The following is an 18,769-nucleotide window of genomic DNA, read 5'->3' as shown; positions in this document are numbered from 1 at the left end:
TCTTGCTCACATTGAGGGAGAGGTTGTTGTCCTGGCACCACACTGCCAGGTCTGGCAGATGTGTTGTTGCTTACCCTTACCACCTGGGGGCGGTCCGTCAGGAAGTCCAGGATCCAGTTGCAGAGAGAGGTGTTTAGTCCTATGGTCCTTAGCTTAGTGATGAGCTTTGTGGGCACTATGGTGTTGAACACTGAGCTGTAGTCAATGAACAGCATTCTCACATAGGTGTTCCTTTTGTCCAGGTGGGAAAGGGCAGTGTGATGTGCAATTGAGATTGCGTCATCTGTGGATCTGTTGGGGCGGTATGCGAATTGGAGTGGGTCTAGGGTATCTGGGAGGATGTGTTGGATGGGGAAACAGTGGGGATGGGGTGGATGCAGAAACAGGGGAGATGGGGTGGATGCAGAAACAGAGGAGATGAGGTGGATGGGGAAACAGAGGGATGGGTGGATGCAGAAACAAGGGAGATGGGGTGGATGGGGAAACAGAGGGATGGGGTGGATGGGGAAACAGAGGGATGGGGTGGATGCAGAAACAGGGGAGATGGGGTGGATGCAGAAACAGGGGAGATGGGGTGGATGGGGAAACAGGGAGGTTGGGAGCGATGGGGAAACAGAGGGGTGGGTGGATGGGGAAACAGAGGGATGGGGTGGATGGGGAAACAGAGGGTTGGGGTGGATGGGGAAACAGTGGGATGGGGTGGATGGGGAAACAGAGGGTTGGGGTGGATGCAGAAACAGGGGAGATGGGGAAACAGGAGATGGGGTGAATGCAGAAACAGGGGAGATGGGGTGGTTGCAGAAACAGGGGAGATGGAGTGGATGGGGAAACAGGGAGGATGGGAGCGATGGGCAAACAGAGGGGTGGGTGGATGGGGAAACAGAGGGATGGGGTGGATGGGGAAACAGAGGATGGGGTGGATGCAGAAACAGAGGGATGGGTGGATGGACAAACAGGGGAGATGGGTGGATGGGGAAACAGAGGGATGGGATGGATGCAGAAACAGAGGGATGGGGTGGATGAAAAAACAGGGGAGATGGGGTAGATGGGGAAACAGGGGGATGGGGTGGATGGACAAACAGGGGAGATGGGGTGGATGGGGAAACAGAGGGATGGGGTGGATGGGGAAACATGGGGATGGGGTGGATGCAGAAACAGGGGAGATGGGGTGGATGCAGAAACAGGGGAGATGGGAGCGATGGGGAAACAGAGGGGTGGGTGGATGGGGAAACAGAGGGATGGGGTGGATGGGGAAACAGAGGGATTGGGGTGGATGCAGAAACAGAGGGATGGGTGGATGGACAAACAGGGGAGATGGGTGGATGGGGAAACAGAGGGATGGGGTGGATGCAGAAACAGGGGAGATGGAGTGGATGGGGAAACAGTGAGGATGGGAGCGATGAGGAAACAGATGGGTGGGTTGATGGGGAAACAGATGGATGGGGTGGATGGGGAAACAGAGGGATGGGGTGGATGCAGAAACAGAGGGATGGGGTGGATGGGGAAACAGGGGGATGGGGTGGATGGGGAAACAGAAGGATGGGGTGGATGGGGAAACATTGGGATGGGGTGGATGGGGAAACAGAGGGATGGGGTGGATGGGGAAACAGGTTAGATTGGGTGGATGGGGAAACAGAGGGATGTGGTGGATGAACAAACAGGGGAGATGGGGTGGATGGGAAAACAGAGGGATGGGGTGGATGGGGAAACAGAGGGATGGGGGGTGGGGAAATAGGGGGATGGGGTGGATGGGGAAACAGGGGTATTGGGGTGGATGGGGAAACCGAGAGATGGGGTGGATGGGGAAACAGAGGGATGGGGTGGATGGGGAAACAGGTTAGATTGGGTGGATGGGGAAACAGAGGGATGGGGTGGATGGACAAATAGGGGAGATGGGGTGGATGGGGAAACAGAGGGATGAGGTGGATGGGGAAACAGAGGGATGAGGTGGATGGGGAAACAGAGGGATGAGGTGGATGGGGAAACAGAGGGTTGGGGTGGATGGGGAAACAGAGGGATGGGGTGGATGGGGAAACAGAGGAATGGGGTGGATGGGGAAACAGAGGGATGGGGTGGATGGGGAAACAGAGGGGTGGGGTGGATGGGGAAACAGAGGGATGGGGTGGATGGGGAAATAGGGAGATGGGGTGGATGGGGAAATAGGGAGATGGGGTGGATGGGGAAACAGAGGGATGGGGTGGATGGGGAAACAGAGGGATGGGGTGGATGGGGAAACAGGGGTATTGGGGTGGATGGGGAAACAGAGGGATGGGGTGGATGGGGAAACAGAGGGGTGGGGTGGATGGGGAAACAGAGGGATGGGGTGGATGGGGAAACAGAGGGATGGGGTGGATGGGGAAACAGAGGGACAGGGTGGATGGGGAAACAGAGGGATGGGGTGGATGGGGAAACAGAGGGACAGGGTGGATGGGGAAACAGAGGGATGGGGTGGATGGGGAAACAGAGGGGTGGGGTGGATGGGGAAACAGAGGGTTGGGGTGGATGCAGAAACAGGGGAGATGGGGAAACAGGAGATGGGGTGAATGCAGAAACAGGGGAGATGGGGTGGTTGCAGAAACAGGGGAGATGGAGTGGATGGGGAAACATGGAGGATGGGAGCGATGGGCAAACAGAGGGGTGGGTGGATGTGGAAACAGAGTGATGGGGTGGATGGGGAAACAGAGGAGATGGGGTGGATGCAGAAACGGAGGGATGGGTGGATGGACAAACAGGGGAGATGGGTGGATGGGGAAACAGAGGGATGGGGTGGATGCAGAAACAGAGGGATGGGGTGCATGAAAAAACAGGGGAGATGGGGTGGATGGGGAAACAGAGGGATGGGGTGGATGGACAAACAGGGGAGATGGGGTGGATGGGGAAACAGAGGGATGGGGTGGATGGGGAAACATGGGGATGGGGTGGATGCAGAAACAGGGGAGATGGGGTGGATGCAGAAACAGGGGAGATGGGAGCGATGGGGAAACAGAGGGGTGGGTGGATGGGGAAACAGAGGGATGGGGTGGATGGGGAAACAGGGAGATTGGGGTGGATGCAGAAACAGAGGGATGGGTGGATGGACAAACAGGGGAGATGGGGTGGATGGGGAAACAGAGGGATGGGGTGGATGCAGAAACAGGGGAGATGGAGTGGATGGGGAAACAGTGAGGATGGGAGCGATGGGGAAACAGATGGGTGGGTGGATGGGGAAACAGAGGGATGGGGTGGATGGGGAAACAGAGGGATGGGGTGGATGCAGAAACAGAGGGATGGGGGGATGTTGAAACAGTGTTATTACATAGGTGGTGCTAAAGACAGTCTGGAAGATGTGCATAGCAACCAAGAGGAGGCCGCCAACAAAAAAAGGTAAACAATGGAGTAATTGGGAGATGTAGCCGTATTTGTTTATCAAGGACTTTTGTCTTTATGACTGGCTGATACATGGATAAGAATTGACGTTCACTGTATTCACTGAGAATTTGTCATTAGAATGAGCTCTGTTTCATGCTCACTCTCTGTAGAGAAAAAGTCTGACTGCATATTGTATAGAACTATCACTGTAGCAAAAAGACCATCACTCTTCAGTACCCTTTGAACATTGCCAACAGAGTGCAGTAGCTATATTACCAGTCACCATCATCAATGCATGGATGGTATTAAAGGGGAAAGCTGCCATCTAGTGTCCAAACAAATATGGGCAAATCCCCATAAAAACAATGGACAATGAAGGAGAATTATTAAGGCACTCTTTATTGACGTAATTGAAAATGTAAAACTGTCAACCAACACAAAAGCCACTTAGGTGTAAAGGGTTTGCCAGCGTTAAAGTCAGATCATTATTGGATCATCATTCTACTCTGTGACATGGAATGGTATTGATACATCACTGGTAAGACATCTGTGTAAACAAAGGGAACATAAAAATAATGATAATATAATGTTCAAATTATAGCAGGAATACACAACTTAACAATAACGCATAAAGAAGCCCTTAATATTGTGTTTTCTACCCATGACCATACCTAAATAATAATAATATGACATGTATTGTTCAATAAGGTGGTCCCATTTCAACATGAGAGTGCATTTTTAAAATTACTACAGTGAGGGATGAAATTGTTATTTCAAGACATTAATTAAAGAATATTCAAGGCTTACATTTTAAATAAGAGAAGGAATTGCTCAAACGACATACAAAGAACAAAAAAAGAAAACACCACAGCTAATCCAAATACAACTCAATGGCTGCATTTACACAGGCAGCGATCATTTGCCCAATTATTGGCCAAAGATCTGATCTGACTTGTTAAAAAACCCGTTATTGGCAAAATATCAGAATTGGTCTGCCTGTATAAACACAGCCAATAGACTGTACATCATATGCACACCCTGTATACTTCAGCCTCCCCGAGGCAAATAGACCTCATTGGGTCCATAGTAACAATCCTTCCTTAGACTCCAGTCCAGCTGCCTGTTGGGTAAAGCATTCATCCTCACTAACCCCTTGCCCCTTTCTCTCTAATCTGGACTTCATGGCCAATCAGTTGTACTGCTGATTTTTTAAAAATCATTCTCCTTTAACCAGGGACTGATTCAGACCTCAGACATCAGGTGAATGGAATCAATTCAGTTTAATATTCAATAAAACTTTATTATTAATATCACTGAACTCTGGCCAATCAGTAACATTCATCAATGAATCAATACTACCCAGTAGAAAAGAACACCAGCAGTCCATCTCATTCCTGGTTGCAGGATGGTGGTCCCTCTGAGGATGTGGAGGGACAGTTCAGCTGGTCTGGCGCTGAGGGACCAGGACACCCTGATGACACCATGCGCTCCTCTGCCTTCAAACACAGCTCTGCCAGGAAGCTGGCTGTCTCCTTCACCATGTCACTCTCCTCATCTGGGCCCAGGATAAAGAGGAGAGGGGTAAAACAGTCTAAAGTTGACCTTAGAGGGCGAAACAAAGCCACAATTATGTAACAAGCTACAGTAGTAAAGTAGGCTATAGAGGCCGGTATACCGAATCCAGATTAAGCCAATTCCTTGGTTAAAAAGCATGTCTGAAGCACTATAGTACACTGTAGTATAGCTGCAGTAGGTACAGTGGGGAGAACAAGTATTTGATAACCTGCAAAATCGGCAGTGTTTCCTACTTACAAGGCATGTAGGGGTCTGTAATTTTAATCATAGGTACACTTCAACTGTGAGAGACGGAATCTAAAACAAAAATCCAGAAAATCACAATGTATGATTTTTATTGCATGACATAAGTATTTGATACATCAGAAAAGCAAAACTTAATATTTGGTACAGAAAACTTTGTTTGCTATTACAGAGATCATACGTTTCCTGTAGTTCTTGACCAGGTTTGCACACACTGCAGCAAGGATTTTGGCCCACTCCTCCATACAGACCTTCTCCAGATCCTTCAGGTTTCGGGGCTGTCGCTGGGCAATACGGACTTTCAGCTCCCTCCAAAGATATTCTATTGGGTTCAGGTCTGGAGACTGGCTAGGCCACTCCAGGACCTTGAGATGCTTCTTAAGGAGCCACTCCTTAGTTGCCCTGGCTATGTGTCGTTGTCGTGCTGGAAGACTCAGCCACGACCCATATTCAATGCTCTTACTGAGGGAAGGAGGTTGTTGGCCAAGATCTCATGATACATGGCCCCATCCATCCTCCCCTCAATACGGTGCAGTTGTCCTGTCCCCTTTGCAGAAAAGCATCCCCAAAGAATGATGTTTCCACCTCCATGCTTCACAGTTGGGATGATGTTCTTGGGGTTGTACTCATCCTTCTTCTTCCTCCAAACACGGCGAGTGGGCGAGTGAAGTTTAGACCAAAAGCTCTATTTCTGTCTCATCAGACCACATGACCTGGACAGGTGTCTTTTATACAGGTAACGAGTTCAAACAGGTGCAGTTAATATAGGTAATGAGTGGAGAACAGGAGGGCTTCTTAAAGAAAAACTAAGGTCTGTGAGAGCCGGAATTCTTACTGGTTGGTAGGTGATCAAATACTTATGTCATGCAATAAAATGCAAATTAATTACTTAAAAATCATACAATGTGATTTTCTGGATTTTTGTTTTAGATTCCGTCTCTCACAGTTGAAGTGTACCTATGATAAAAATTACAGACCTCTACATGCTTTGTAAGTAGGAAAACCTGCAAAATCGGGCAGTGTATCAAGTACTTGTTCTCCCCACTGTATATTGTATGTGTTTTCAACAGATAGGAGTGTGTAGTTTACCATTGAGCTCCCTCAGCCTCGGGGCATCCTTCTCCTGCAGTCCTTTACAGATCTTCTTATGGGTGAACCAGTGAAGTCGCTGACACATCAGGCCACAGTACGTCACCTGTAGTAGTAATAGGAAGCATTTATTCATCATTTTATAGGCATTCATAATGGTGTATTCATGGACGTTATCATTAAGTGTAACTAAAGTAATAAAGAGGGAAATGATTGAGAGAAACCCTGTGCTTGTGGTCGGAGGTGGTTTTCGTACCATTTTGCAGAGGGAGCATCGCTTCTCGGCCCCCCTCTCTCCACACGTAGCACAGAACTCAGCGTCTATGAAGGCCATCTTACCCGTGAGAGCCTGGGTTAGCACCGAGAATGCTGTCGGGTCGTTACCCTGGAGACAAGAGAAGCAGTGGAACATTGAACAGTAAACATTCCCATACAGAAAGTTATTTTTACTAACATCAATTGTCAATAAAATCAGAATTCATTGAACATGATCATGAACTCCTTAAAAAGGTACAATGCAGCCATTTTTATCTCAATACCAAATCATTTCTGGGTAACAATTAAGTACCTTACTGTGATTGTTTTAAATTTAAAAAAATGTTTCTTAGCAAAAATATATTTCTCAAGCGATAATTTTGCTAGGATTGTTTAGGAGTTTTTTGCAATAACTTTTGTTATTGACCAAATACTTATTCTCCACCACAATTTGCCAATAAATTCATTAAAAATCCTACAATGTGATTTTCTGGATTTTTTTTCTCTCATTTTGTCTGTCATAGTTGTAGTGTACCTATGAAAATTACAGGCCTCTGTCATATTTTTAAGTAGGAGAACTTGCACAATTGGTGGCTGACTAAATACTTTTTTGCTCCACTGTACATAAGTATTCAGACCCTTTGCTATGAGACTCAAATTGAGCTCAGGTGCATCCTGTTTCCATTGATCATCCTTGAGATGTTTCTACAACTTGATTGGCGTCCCCTGTGGTAAATTCAATTGATTGGACATGATTTGGAAAGGCAAACACCTGTCTATATAAGGTCCCACAGTTGACAGTGGATGTCAGAACAAAAACCAAGCCATGAGGTCGAAGGAACTGTTCGTAGAGCTCCAAGGCAGGATTGTGTCGAGGCACAGATCTGGGGAAGGGTGCCAAAACATTTCTGCAGCATTGAAGGTCCCCAATAACATATTGGCTTCCATCATTCTTAAATGGAAGAAGTTTGGAACCGCCAATGTTTGGAACCGCCAGGCCAAACTGAGCAATCAGGAGAGAAGGGCCATGGTCATGGAGGTGACCAAGAACCTGATGGTCACTCTGATAGAGCTCTAGAGTTCCTCTGTGGAGATGGGAGAACCTTCCAGAAGGACAACCAACTTTGCAGCATTCCACCAATCAGGCATTTATGGTAGAGTGGCCAGACGGCAGCCACTCCTCAGTAAAAGTCACATGACAGCCTGCTTGGAGTTTGCCTAAAGGCACCTAAAGACTCTCAGACCACGAGAAACAAGATTCTCTGGTCTGATGAAACCAAGATTGAACTCCTTGGCCTGAATTCCAAGTGTCACGTCTGGAGGAAACCTGGCACCATCCATACGGTGAAGCATGGTGGTGGCAGCATCATGCTGTGGTGATGTTTTTCAGCTCAGGGACTGGGAGACTAGTCAGGATCGAGGCAAAGATGAATGGAGGAAAGTACTGAGAGATCCTTGATGAAAACCTGCTCTAGAGGTCCCAGCACCTCAGACTGTGACAAAGGTTGACCTTCCAACAGGACAACAATCCTAAGCACACAGCCAAGACAACGCAGGAGTGGCTTCGGGACACATCTCTTTAAGGTCCTTGAGTGGCACAACCAGAGCCCGGACTTAAACCTAATCGAAAATCTCTGGAGAGACCTGAAAATAGGTGTGCAGCAACACTCCCCATCCAACCTGACAGAGCTTGGGAGGATCTGCAGAGAAGACTGGGAGAAACTCCCCAAATACAGGTGTGCCAAGCTTGTAGCGTCATACCCAAGAAGACTTGAGGCTGTAATTGCTGCCAAAGGTGCTTCAACAAAGTACTGAGTAAAGGGTCTGAATACTTATGTAAATGTAATAATGCAGTTTATTATTTTTAATGAATTAGCAAAAATTGTGTGTGGATTGATGAGGGGAAAAACTATTTAATCAATTTTAGAATAAGGCTGTAACCTAACAAAATGTGGAAAAAGTCTAGGGGTCTGAATACTTTCCGAAGGCACTGCATGTAACCTTCAAACTAGCTGTTATTGGCAGAGAGGTTTGAAACTTTATTTGTTGTTGGTCTATTGAAGTAACTGTCCAGTGTTTCCAGATTTCTATGAAATATGACCTATAATTAATTTCAATATAGAGTGAAATAGTTTTCCTTAAAAAAAATGATAATTAATATGTTAAAAATAAACCTTTCTGTGTTGGAATGGTGTGGGCGTACCCGAACTACAGAATGGTGTGGTCGTATACCGGTCATTAAAAATGTTAATGCAAGTAGACCACTGATTGGTCAGTTCATTGATATATTCTCAATCAATTTTGAAACGGTCTGTTTGAGATACAAGTTTGAGGTGGATTTTTTTAAGTGTTTAAAAAAAATCCTACTCATGTTTTGGCCACAAATACAAGTACAGGATTAGTCAACAACATAATTTGTGTATAAGTTCACAGAATCTGACCTTTTAAAAAAGTGAGATTTTCACTGGACAGTTACTTTACCTTGGCGTTTTAATGTAAGCTTTAATGTAAGCTTTTAATGTAAGCTTGCGGGATCAGGTGGCTTTGCAAGGCTAACTTTAACTTATGCCACCTGGTGATGTCACCAGGCAGGCCAAAACTCCACCCATGCAAAACGTGCTGAACTTTCAGGTGGTCTTTTCAAACAGCTCTTACACTAAAAGGGTATTATCGTCATTTTCAAAAATTCCCAGTATTATTCCAACCTCATAGTGTGGAAATGTACAGTATATAAAACACAGGAAATCACGTTTTTGTCACGCCCTGGTCTATATTTATTATGTTATCTTAATTTATTGGGTCAGGCCAGGGTGTGACATGGGTTTATTTGTAGTGTGTTTCGTCTTGGGGTTGTGTGGGGTGTATAGATTAGTCTATGGCTGCCTGAGGCGGTTCTCAATCAGAGTCAGGTGATTATCGTTGTCTCTGATTGGGAACCTGGGTAGCCTGGGTTTCACTGTGTGTTTCTGGGTGATTGTTCCTGTCTCTGTGTTTGTTGCACCAGTCAGGGCTGTTTCAGTTTTTCGATGTTTGTTGTTTTGTATTGTTCGTGTTCTTCATCATTAAAGATGTATCGAACGAACCACGTTGCATTTTGGTCCGATCCTTGTTCCACCTCTTCGTCAGAGGAGGAGTTGGAAGAAACCCGTTACAGAATCACCCACCACAAACGGACCAAGCAACGTGTCAACAGGCAGGAGCCACAGGAGAAGCAACAAAGGCAGCAACAGCGATCACAGGACTTCTGGACTTGGGAGGAGATATTGGACGGAAAAGGACCCTGGGCACAGCCTGGAGAATATCGCCGTCCCAAGGAAGAACTTGAGGCGAAGAAAGCGGAGAGGCGCTGGTATGAAGAGGCAGCTCGGCGACGCGGTTGGAAGCCCGAGAGTCAGCCCCAAAAATTTCTTGGGGGGGGCTAACAGGGAGTATGGCTACGTCAGGTAGGAGACCTGCGCAAACTCCCTGTGCTTACCGGGGGCTAGAGAGACCGGGCAGGCACGTGTTATGCTGTGGTGCGCACAGTGTCTCCAGTGCGGGTGCATAGCCCGGTGCGTTCTATTCCAGCTCCGCGTATCGGCCGGGCTAGATTGAGCGTCGAGCCAAATGCCATGAAGCCGGCTCTACGCATCTGGTCCCCAGTGCGTCTCCTTGGGCCAGCTTACATGGCACCAGCCTTACGCTCAGTATCCCCGTTTCGCCTGCATAACCCAGTGCGGGCTATTCCACCATGCCGCACTGGCAGAGCGACCGGGAGTATTCAACCAGGTAAGGTTGGGCAGGCTCGGTGCTCAAGAGCTCCAGTGCGCCTGCACGGTCCGGTCTACCCAGTACCACCTCCACACCCCAGCCCTCCGCTGGCAGCTCCCCGCACCAGGCTTCCTGTGCGTGTCCTCGGCCCAGTACCACCAGTGTCAGCACCACGCATCAGACCTACTGTGCGCCTCGCCTCTCCAGCGCTGCCGGAGCCTTCCTCCTCTCCTGTGCTGCTGGAGCCTCCCGCCTGTTTTGCGCTGCCAGAGCCTTCCGCCTCTACAGCGTTGCCGGAGTCTCCTGCCCGTTTAGCGCAGCCAGAGCTGCCAGTCTGCATGGAGCAGCCAGAGCTGCCAGTCTGCATGGAGCAGCCAGATCTGCCAGTCTGCATGGAGCAGCTAGAGCTGCCAGTCTGCATGGAGCAGCCAGAGCTGTCAGTCTGCTTGGAGCAGCCAGAGCTGCCAGTCTGCATGGAGCTGCCAGTCTGCATGGAGCTGCCAGTCTGCATGGAGCTGCCAGTCTGCAAGGAGCTGCCAGTCTGCAAGGAGCTGCCAGTCTGCAAGGAGCTGCCAGTCTGAAAGGAGCTGCCAGAGCTGTTAGTCTGCATGGAGCAGCCAGAGCTGTCAGTCTGCAAGAAACCGCCAGAGCTGTCAATCTGCATGGAGCAGCCAGAGCCGCCAGTCAGCATGGAGCAGCCAGAGCCGCCAGTCAGCGTGAAGCAGCCAGAGCTGCCAGTCAGCGTGCAGCAGCCAGAGCCGCCAGTCAGCATGGAGCAGCCAGAGCCGCCAGTCAGCGTGAAGCAGCCAGAGCTGCCAGTCAGCGTGGAGCAGCCAGAGCCGTCAGTCTGCCAGGATCCGCCAGTCAGCCAGACTCTTCCAGATCTGCCAGTCAGCCAGACTCTTCCAGATCTGCCAGTCAGCCAGACTCTTCCAGATCTGCCAGTCAGCCAGACTCTTCCAGATCTGCCAGTCAGCCAGACTCTTCCAGATCTGCCAGTCAGCCAGACTCTTCCAGATCTGCCAGTCAGCCAGACTCTTCCAGATCTGCTAGTCAACCAGACTCTTCCAGATATGCTAGTCAACCAGACTCTTCCAGATATGCTAGTCAACCAGACTCTTCCAGATCCGCCAGTCAGCCAGGATCTGCCAGAACTGCCAGCCAGCCAGGATCTGCCGAATTCAACAACCTGGCTGGGCTTCCTCTCAGTGTTGGGCTTCCTCTCAGTGCTGGGCTTCCTCTCAGTGCTGGGCTTCCTCTCAGTGCTGGGCTTCCTCTCAGTGCTGGGCTTCCTCTGTCCCGAGCTGTCCCTCTGTCCCGAGCTGTCCCTCTGACCCGAGCTGCCCCTCTGTCCCGTGCTGCCCCTCTGTCCCGAGCTGCCCCTCAGTCCAGTGGGTTTCTGGGTGAGGACTACTAGGCCATGGTCGGCGGCGAGGGTGGATAATCCTAGGACGCGAGGAGGGGAGACTAAGACATTCATAGAGTGGGTTCCACGTCCCGAGCCGGAGCCGCCACCATGGACAGACGCCCACCCGGACCCTCCCTATTGTTTTTGTTGTGCGTCCGGGAGTCCGCACCTTAGGGGGGGGTTCTGTCACGCCCTGGTCTATATTTATTATGTTATCTTCATTTATTGCGTCAGGCCAGGGTGTGACATGGGTTTATTTGTAGTGTGTTTCGTCTTGGGGTTGTGTGGGGTGTATAGATTAGTCTATGGCTGCCTGAGGCGGTTCTCAATCAGAGTCAGGTGATTATCTTTGTCTCTGATTGGGAACCATATTTAGGTAGCCTGGGTTTCACTGTGTGTTTGTGGGTGATTGTTCCTGTCTCTGTGTTTGTTGCACCAGTCAGGGCTGTTTTGGTTTTTCGACGTTTGTTGTTTTGTATTGTTCGTGTTCTTCATCATTAAAGATGTATCGAACGAACCACGTTGCATTTTGGTCCGATCCTTGTTCCACCTCTTCGTCAGAGGAGGAGTTGGAAGAAACCCGTTACAGTTTTGGACTGCACTGCCCCTTTAATATGTAAATGTAACATTTAAAAAATGTTGCGTAACCCAATCAATCTTCAATTGGTTAATTTCCTGAGAGGACTAATTAAGTGAGTCCATAACTGAGTCCATAGGAGGAGCCTTACATTGGATAAGACCTAAGTCAAAGGAAAGTTTGAATCAATGAATGACAGGAAGCTCACTCACAATCTCCACTGGTGCGATGCTCCTGACCAGCTGCTGTAGTAGTGCGGCTTCACAGTAGGGAAACTTCCTGATGCAGTCTCTAATGAACTTCTCCTGGTACTGAGGAAAGCCATCTCCATCCCTCCCCTTCAACAGGCTGAGAGAAGAGACACAAATTAAAACAATGTAAAGAACTGTCTATACAGTTTACATACACTATTCATGCAATATACAGCACTACAAATAAACTATGAAACACAATTAGTACCCAATGGTTAGTCTTGGAATTTTGTGCAATAACAGAAAAATGTATTGGACAGTTACCGGTTAGAATGCCAGCAATGCAATCAATCAATCAATCACATCCACCACTGTCAAGAAAAACAAGATGATGTACTGGGTGTGACACACACAACACACACACACACACCTCTTGATGAGCACATCTAGCTTGTCATCACGGTCCAGAAGGAAGGCCATGCATTTCTGCAGCACATAGCTAATGTAGTGCATCTTCATGGCCAGGACTTCATTCATATCCTGCTGCTTCACACACTGCTCACACAGCAGATCCATGACATGGTAACACTTCTCTAATGCTCCCACGTCCACCAGCAGAGGGTTCTCCCTGACCAGCATCACCAGCTGGGGGGAGGTGTGGAGGAAAGTGTTATAGAGAATATTAGAAAGAGAGACGAAGAAAGAGTTAGAAAGAGAGTTAGAAAGAGAGAGAGAGAGAGGGAGAGAGAGAAAGAGAGAGAGAGAGGGAGAGAGAGAAAGTGAGAGAGAGGGAGATAGAGAGTTAGAAAGAGAGATTTAGAAAGAGAGAGAGGGAGAGAGAGAAAGAGAGAGAGGAAGAAGAAGAGTACAATGCGAATATCTAATGACTGCACAATTTGAAAAGAAGGAAGAAAAAGAAAGAAAGAAAGAAAGAAAGAAAGAAAGAAAGAAAGAAAGAAAGAAAGAAAGAAAGAAAGAAAGAAAGAAAGAAAGAAAGAAAGAAAGGGGCCTGGTTGCTCCTCACCACATGCACCATTCCATCATATCCCAGTATTCCTAGTTTGCTGTTTATTATATACTGTAAGACTATAACACTATGTATCCTGCTGAACTCCCAAAGCGAAGGCTACTCTGTGAGACCAGGGCCATGAGGGATAGGGGAAATGAATGTCACAGCTCATGTTCTAGAGAAGAGATTCCACACATCAAACAAAAAGACACTTTCAACAAACTGAAGTCCTATGATGTAAAGAATCAGTATCCATCACAGAGACGCAGTGGCAGTGTCACGCCTTGGTCTTAGTATTTTGTGTTTTAGTTAATTAGTTAGTCAGGCCAGGGTGTGACATGGGTTTATTGTTTGTTGTATTCTTAGTGGGGTTTTTTAGTTATTGGGATTGTAGCTGATTAGGGGTGTGTGTTACATAGGTTTGGCTGCCTGAGGCGGTTCTCAATCAGAGTCAAGTGATTCTCGTTGTCTCTGATTGGGAACCGTATTTAGGTAGCCTGGGTTTCGCTTTTTATTTCGTGGGTGATTGTTCCTGTTTCTGTGTTAGTGTTCACCAGTCAGGCTGTAATAGGTTTCACGTTCCGTTTGTTGTTTTGTATTTATTAGTTATTCATGTATAGTTCCGTTGTTTGTTTCACTAATAAACATGAGTAACCTACACGCTGCATTTCGGTCCGACTTTCTTGCGACAAACGAAGAACGCCGTTACAGGCAGAAACTATAGATTAAGTACTGATTGGTCACTTTGCAATGCTACTGAATAAACACACGCTCCTATGACTTCATAACTGTCTCGGAAAAACACTTAGCAATAACTCAGTTGCAATCTCATCTAACCGACGTATGACAGCCACAAGGTGTGAGCAGTTGGTTAGACAGCCAAAACAGTTCGGACTTTTCTTGTACATTGGTGCACTGCCCCGACCGTAACATGACTTTAAGTAAGCATTTCGTTGGACGGTGTATTCCATGTATATCCTGTACATACGACTAATAAAACTTCAAACTTTAACCATGACTTTAGTCAGCAGGCTGATATAGCAGAGGTCTGAGAGTGTTACAGTGGCACCCCTCTCTGTGTCCTGCGTTCACATCCAGACAGATAGATAAATTTAGACAGATCTAAAGCGGGCAGCCGCTCCACGGGCGTGTGACTGCAGCCTGCAGCGGGTGAGGGTTGATCATGCAGAGAATGGAATTCAAAAGGACACTAGGCTATCCAAGCCATAGTTGAATTACAAAAGAATAGGGGGACTTGGGGGGGGAGGTGGTGGCAGCTGGGTATTCCATAACAAATCAGCCTTCCATCCTACCCCCCAACAAAATGCTAATATCAAGTGTGCACCCATCCCCACTTTCATTATTGCCAAAGATATCAATGTGCACTAAATCGGGGATATGGTGCCATTTAAGGGACGCAGCCTTAGACTACAGGAGAAACTGAGTAATCCAAAGCCTATTGGATTCCAGGAAACTATCCTGGCCATCTGAAGTGTCTTAGCAACACGATCAAGCCACTCCACTTCCCCAGAGTCAGATGAACTAATATATACATACCATTTGTATGTCTCTGGGGCAGTTTGAAGGAAGTTGATGGTCATTTCTACTAGCTGCTCCTGTAGACCTCACGTCATTGCGCTAATGCTAGTTAGAAATGGCTTCAGAAACTATCTTCAACTTCTTTCCAACTGCACGCAGAGACATCAAATATTATCCATGAGTTCATATGACTCTGGTCTCTTTAATGCATTTTAATTCTCTATTTTAAATAAACACTTGCACTAAAAGCAATCTCGTAGAGTGTGCAGTGCACAGAGGTTTAAGGAGAGGATTGTTTTTAAAAAGTTAGATAGGAACCATTTAGAATTCAATGTAGAATATAACATCTCCACCTTGACAGGGTTGAGGTTGCAGGTCATGATGATCTTGTGAAGAGGTCCAGCCAGTTTGGGAGGCAGTTTGGCTTCTCGCTCCAGCCCCTGGGGTCGAGTGTAGTACTCGAGCCGCGCTCGAGAGAAGAAGTTGTTGATCACTGTCACACAGTCATGCTGGCCTGAGAGGTGGGACAATCGTCATCATCAAAATTATCATCACCATCATCATCATCATCTCAATTTCCATAATCATCATAATAAAAACCCAAAAGTTTGGGACAAGGGGACTGATATCAGGGCTGTGGTTCATTTGGTTTTCAATTCAGCCTATTCAGAAAAAGTCACAAAAAAGCTGGGTATTTGCAGGAAAAGACTGTGTGAAAGAAGTTTAAGGCAAAATCACTTCTTTACCCACGAAAGCAGCCATCTGAGCAGCCGTGCGACCTACTGAATTGACCAGGTCTGTCTCTGCACCCGCATCCAGCATCATGGAGGTTATGTCTGTCTTTCCTGGGAAAGGGCAAGTTATGGCAAAGTCCAATTTATTTTCAGTTTATTAAATTATTATATGGTGCTTGTAAATGAGTTATGTATGGATTATGAATGTGGTATGAGGTCCTTTTGTAGGTATCCTTCAAATAAAATATGACCAATATCAAAATATTGTCTAAATTACAGTATATGCTGTATGAAACAGGATGCCTGCCCTGGACTAACCTGAGAGTCCAGCAAACATGAGGGCTGTGTATCCATAATCATGTTCATTACAATTGACGTCTGCCCCGTGCTGGAGCAGCAGACTGCACATGTCTGCCTGGCCCTTGTATGCTGCGTGCATTAGGGGAGTCATTCCATACTGAGGGGAGTCAGAAAAGATCATACTATCATTTAGGGTACTGATTCTACTGGCATTCACCTGGTAGCCTACTTGTAACAGCTTCTTTTAATGAATATCTAAGAAACAAACACGTAAATCAGTGGTTATGACTGTTTAATTACCATAGTAAATACCTGGTACTTTTGCACTGTAAAATAAAGTGCTACGGAAGTAAGGCAGGAAGAGACAGTTACTGTTACATGTTTATCCACACAATACTCAAACGTGACAATTATGTCAGCGCTGTACAGTATAGAGTTATAAGGCCAGGCTGAGACTGAGTGCGCATATACTGTCAAGATCTGCTGCTCCATCTGATGTTGACAGACTGAACACACTTGTGCCACTTTTTTTTTTTTTTTTTTTTACATCCTGCTCCCCCACACACACACACACACACACACACACACACACACACCCACACACATAACACACATACATACACACATATACACACAGACGTGGTCTGAAGTAGTCTGTGGGTTACATCTAGTGGCTGGAGTACTACATCCTGCACTCAAGAGTCTTAGCCATATGTCTACATAACAATGGAAAACATATGCTGCAGGCCTTCACCCACAGAATGTTATATATGTCTCCATGGCTACACCATCCCAATAACATCACTATTTACTTTGTGTCACTAACGCCCTATAGGTTTGTCAGACTATGTCAAAACTATTAGTGGTCATGCGTAAAAGATTTTTGTGAAATAGACTTTTAAGTGACATTTATGCGTTTTACTGTTCTAAACACCTCAGGGATATTGTGGCTAGTGTATGAATTGCTGTAAGCTAACTTGTACACTGATATATTGGGGAAGAGAATGACAAATCTCATCTTAGCATTAACTAATGACACAAACAACACAGGTAACTTTGTCAGAGTTTTCAACGACAAGACTCAATAGCCCCTATCCATACAGTACCTCATCCAGACACTACCTCATCCATACAGTACCTCATCCATACAGTACCTCATCCAAACAGTACCTCATCCAGACAGTACCTCATCCATACAGTACCTCATCCAAACAGTACCTCATCCATACAGTACCTCATCCAAACAGTACCTCATCCAGACACTACCTCATCCATACAGTACCTCATCCATACAGTACCTCATCCAAACAGTACCTCATCCATACAGTACCTCATCCAGACACTACCTCATCCATACAGTACCTCATCCATACAGTACCTCATCCAAACAGTACCTCATCCAGACAGTACCTCATCCATACAGTACCTCATCCAAACAGTACCTCATCCATACAGTACCTCATCCAGACAGTACCTCATCCATACTGTACCTCATCCATACAGTACCTCATCCAAACAGTACCTCATCCATACAGTACCTCATCCAAACAGTACCTCATCCATTCTTTACCTCATCCATACAGTACCTCATCCAGACAGTACCTCATCCATACAGTACCTCATCCAAACAGTACCTCATCCATACAGTACCTCATCCAGACAGTTGACTCTGACGTCCTTGGACCCCAGCAGCCGTGCAACCTCCTGCACATCACCTGGTTCACACAGAATATAGATTTTAGATATAAAATGAAACATGCAATACCTCTTATTAACAATATATCATGCAATTTGTATAAATGATCTGCGCAATTTCACTTTATCTCCCCATAGGTACAATGAGGTTTTTGCAAGACACTGTGAATGTGAAAAACAGGTGCCCTCCAGCAGTTTGGTATAAAATGTTTTAATTTGTCATAATGTGTGTTGGTGATGTATGGGAAGTATTGGAATTATTACTATAACATTATTACATCAAAAATGTAGCCTACTGATAATGCATTAATGCCTGAAGAATTTGTTTGATCATATTTTCAGATTCAGAGTTTCTAATAGTCACATGTACAGGGTTGCAGGTGTGATTACAGGGTACAGTAAAAGTCTTAGGCTTCGAGCTCCAACATGCAGGGCTAAGTGAAACAAAATAATGAAAATGGTCATGAAAAACAACACTGTAAATAGAAATAGCACTATATACATAAAAACAACTGTGGCAGTGATGACTAAACAAATGTCAATTGGGGTGGAGGCAGAATGTTGAGGGAGTGAAGTGGAATGACCATAACGGGAGCATGACCATTGAGTGAAATAAAAACTATAACAATTGTATTTTCTAAAAGTAATATAAAAAGAAATACAACAAGTAATATTTGTGTAACAAATGAAGACATTACTGTAACAAAATGCATTGAACAAAGGAAAATAACAGAAACGTGTTTACAAAGTCAGCCAAATAAATAAATAAGAAACTTACCTGCAGCAATAACCTGTAATATTTCTCGCTCAGCTGCTGAAAGATCTCCTTTCTTGGGAGCAGCCATTCTCTCTGTTGTTAAAATTGTATTTATAATTTCTCAATTCACAAGTGTTGACGAATAATATCTTGCTGTGGATGTGTGTTTATCCCAAAATCGTTACACCACTTGGCAGGCACAGGCGTGACGAGAGTAAAAGGTGATGGCCTTGACCAAATGTATAATAAATATGTAATTGAAGGGAAGTTAAACCATCATTGGACCACACCACTAAGTG

At 46.2% G+C, this 18,769-nt stretch overlaps 1 protein-coding gene across 2 annotated transcripts; it reads right to left on the bottom strand.

The window, feature by feature from the left end:
• Nucleotides 1-3,729: 3,729 nt before the first annotated feature.
• Nucleotides 3,730-18,717, bottom strand: LOC135552014 (ankyrin repeat and MYND domain-containing protein 2-like). 2 transcript variants are annotated; one of them, XM_064983358.1, is made up of 10 exons: nucleotides 18,492-18,717; nucleotides 17,669-17,733; nucleotides 16,037-16,175; nucleotides 15,731-15,829; nucleotides 15,338-15,498; nucleotides 12,867-13,081; nucleotides 12,458-12,593; nucleotides 6,512-6,640; nucleotides 6,256-6,361; nucleotides 3,730-4,903 (listed from the first exon to the last, which is right to left on the bottom strand). In XM_064983358.1, the coding sequence occupies exons 1-10, from the start codon at nucleotides 18,556-18,558 to the stop codon at nucleotides 4,737-4,739; spliced, it is 1,284 nt and encodes a 427-aa protein (XP_064839430.1). In that variant the 5' UTR covers nucleotides 18,559-18,717; the 3' UTR covers nucleotides 3,730-4,736. The 2 variants fall into 2 exon arrangements, with proteins under 2 accessions (XP_064839430.1, XP_064839431.1); XM_064983359.1 differs by having other exon boundaries at nucleotides 4,861-4,950.
• Nucleotides 18,718-18,769: the final 52 nt, after the last annotated feature.

Source organism: Oncorhynchus masou, chromosome 13 (genome assembly GCF_036934945.1).
Source record: "Oncorhynchus masou masou isolate Uvic2021 chromosome 13, UVic_Omas_1.1, whole genome shotgun sequence".
NCBI classification, from domain to species: Eukaryota; Metazoa; Chordata; class Actinopteri; order Salmoniformes; family Salmonidae; genus Oncorhynchus; species Oncorhynchus masou.
Note: the sequence above shows the minus strand (reverse complement) of the source record. Positions and strands in the feature narration are given on the sequence as shown.

Coding starts and splice junctions, on each gene's coding strand:
- LOC135552014 (XM_064983358.1), bottom strand. CDS start 18,558: ATGGCTGCTCCCAAGAAAGGAGATCTTTCAGCAGCTGAGCGAGAAATA. Junction 13,082..15,337: donor GCAACCTCAACCCTGTCAAG/GTGGAGATGTTA, acceptor ACCTCCCCCCAG/CTGGTGATGCTGGTCAGGGA. Junction 6,641..12,457: donor GCATCGCACCAGTGGAGATT/GTGAGTGAGCTT, acceptor TCTTGTCTCCAG/GGTAACGACCCGACAGCATT.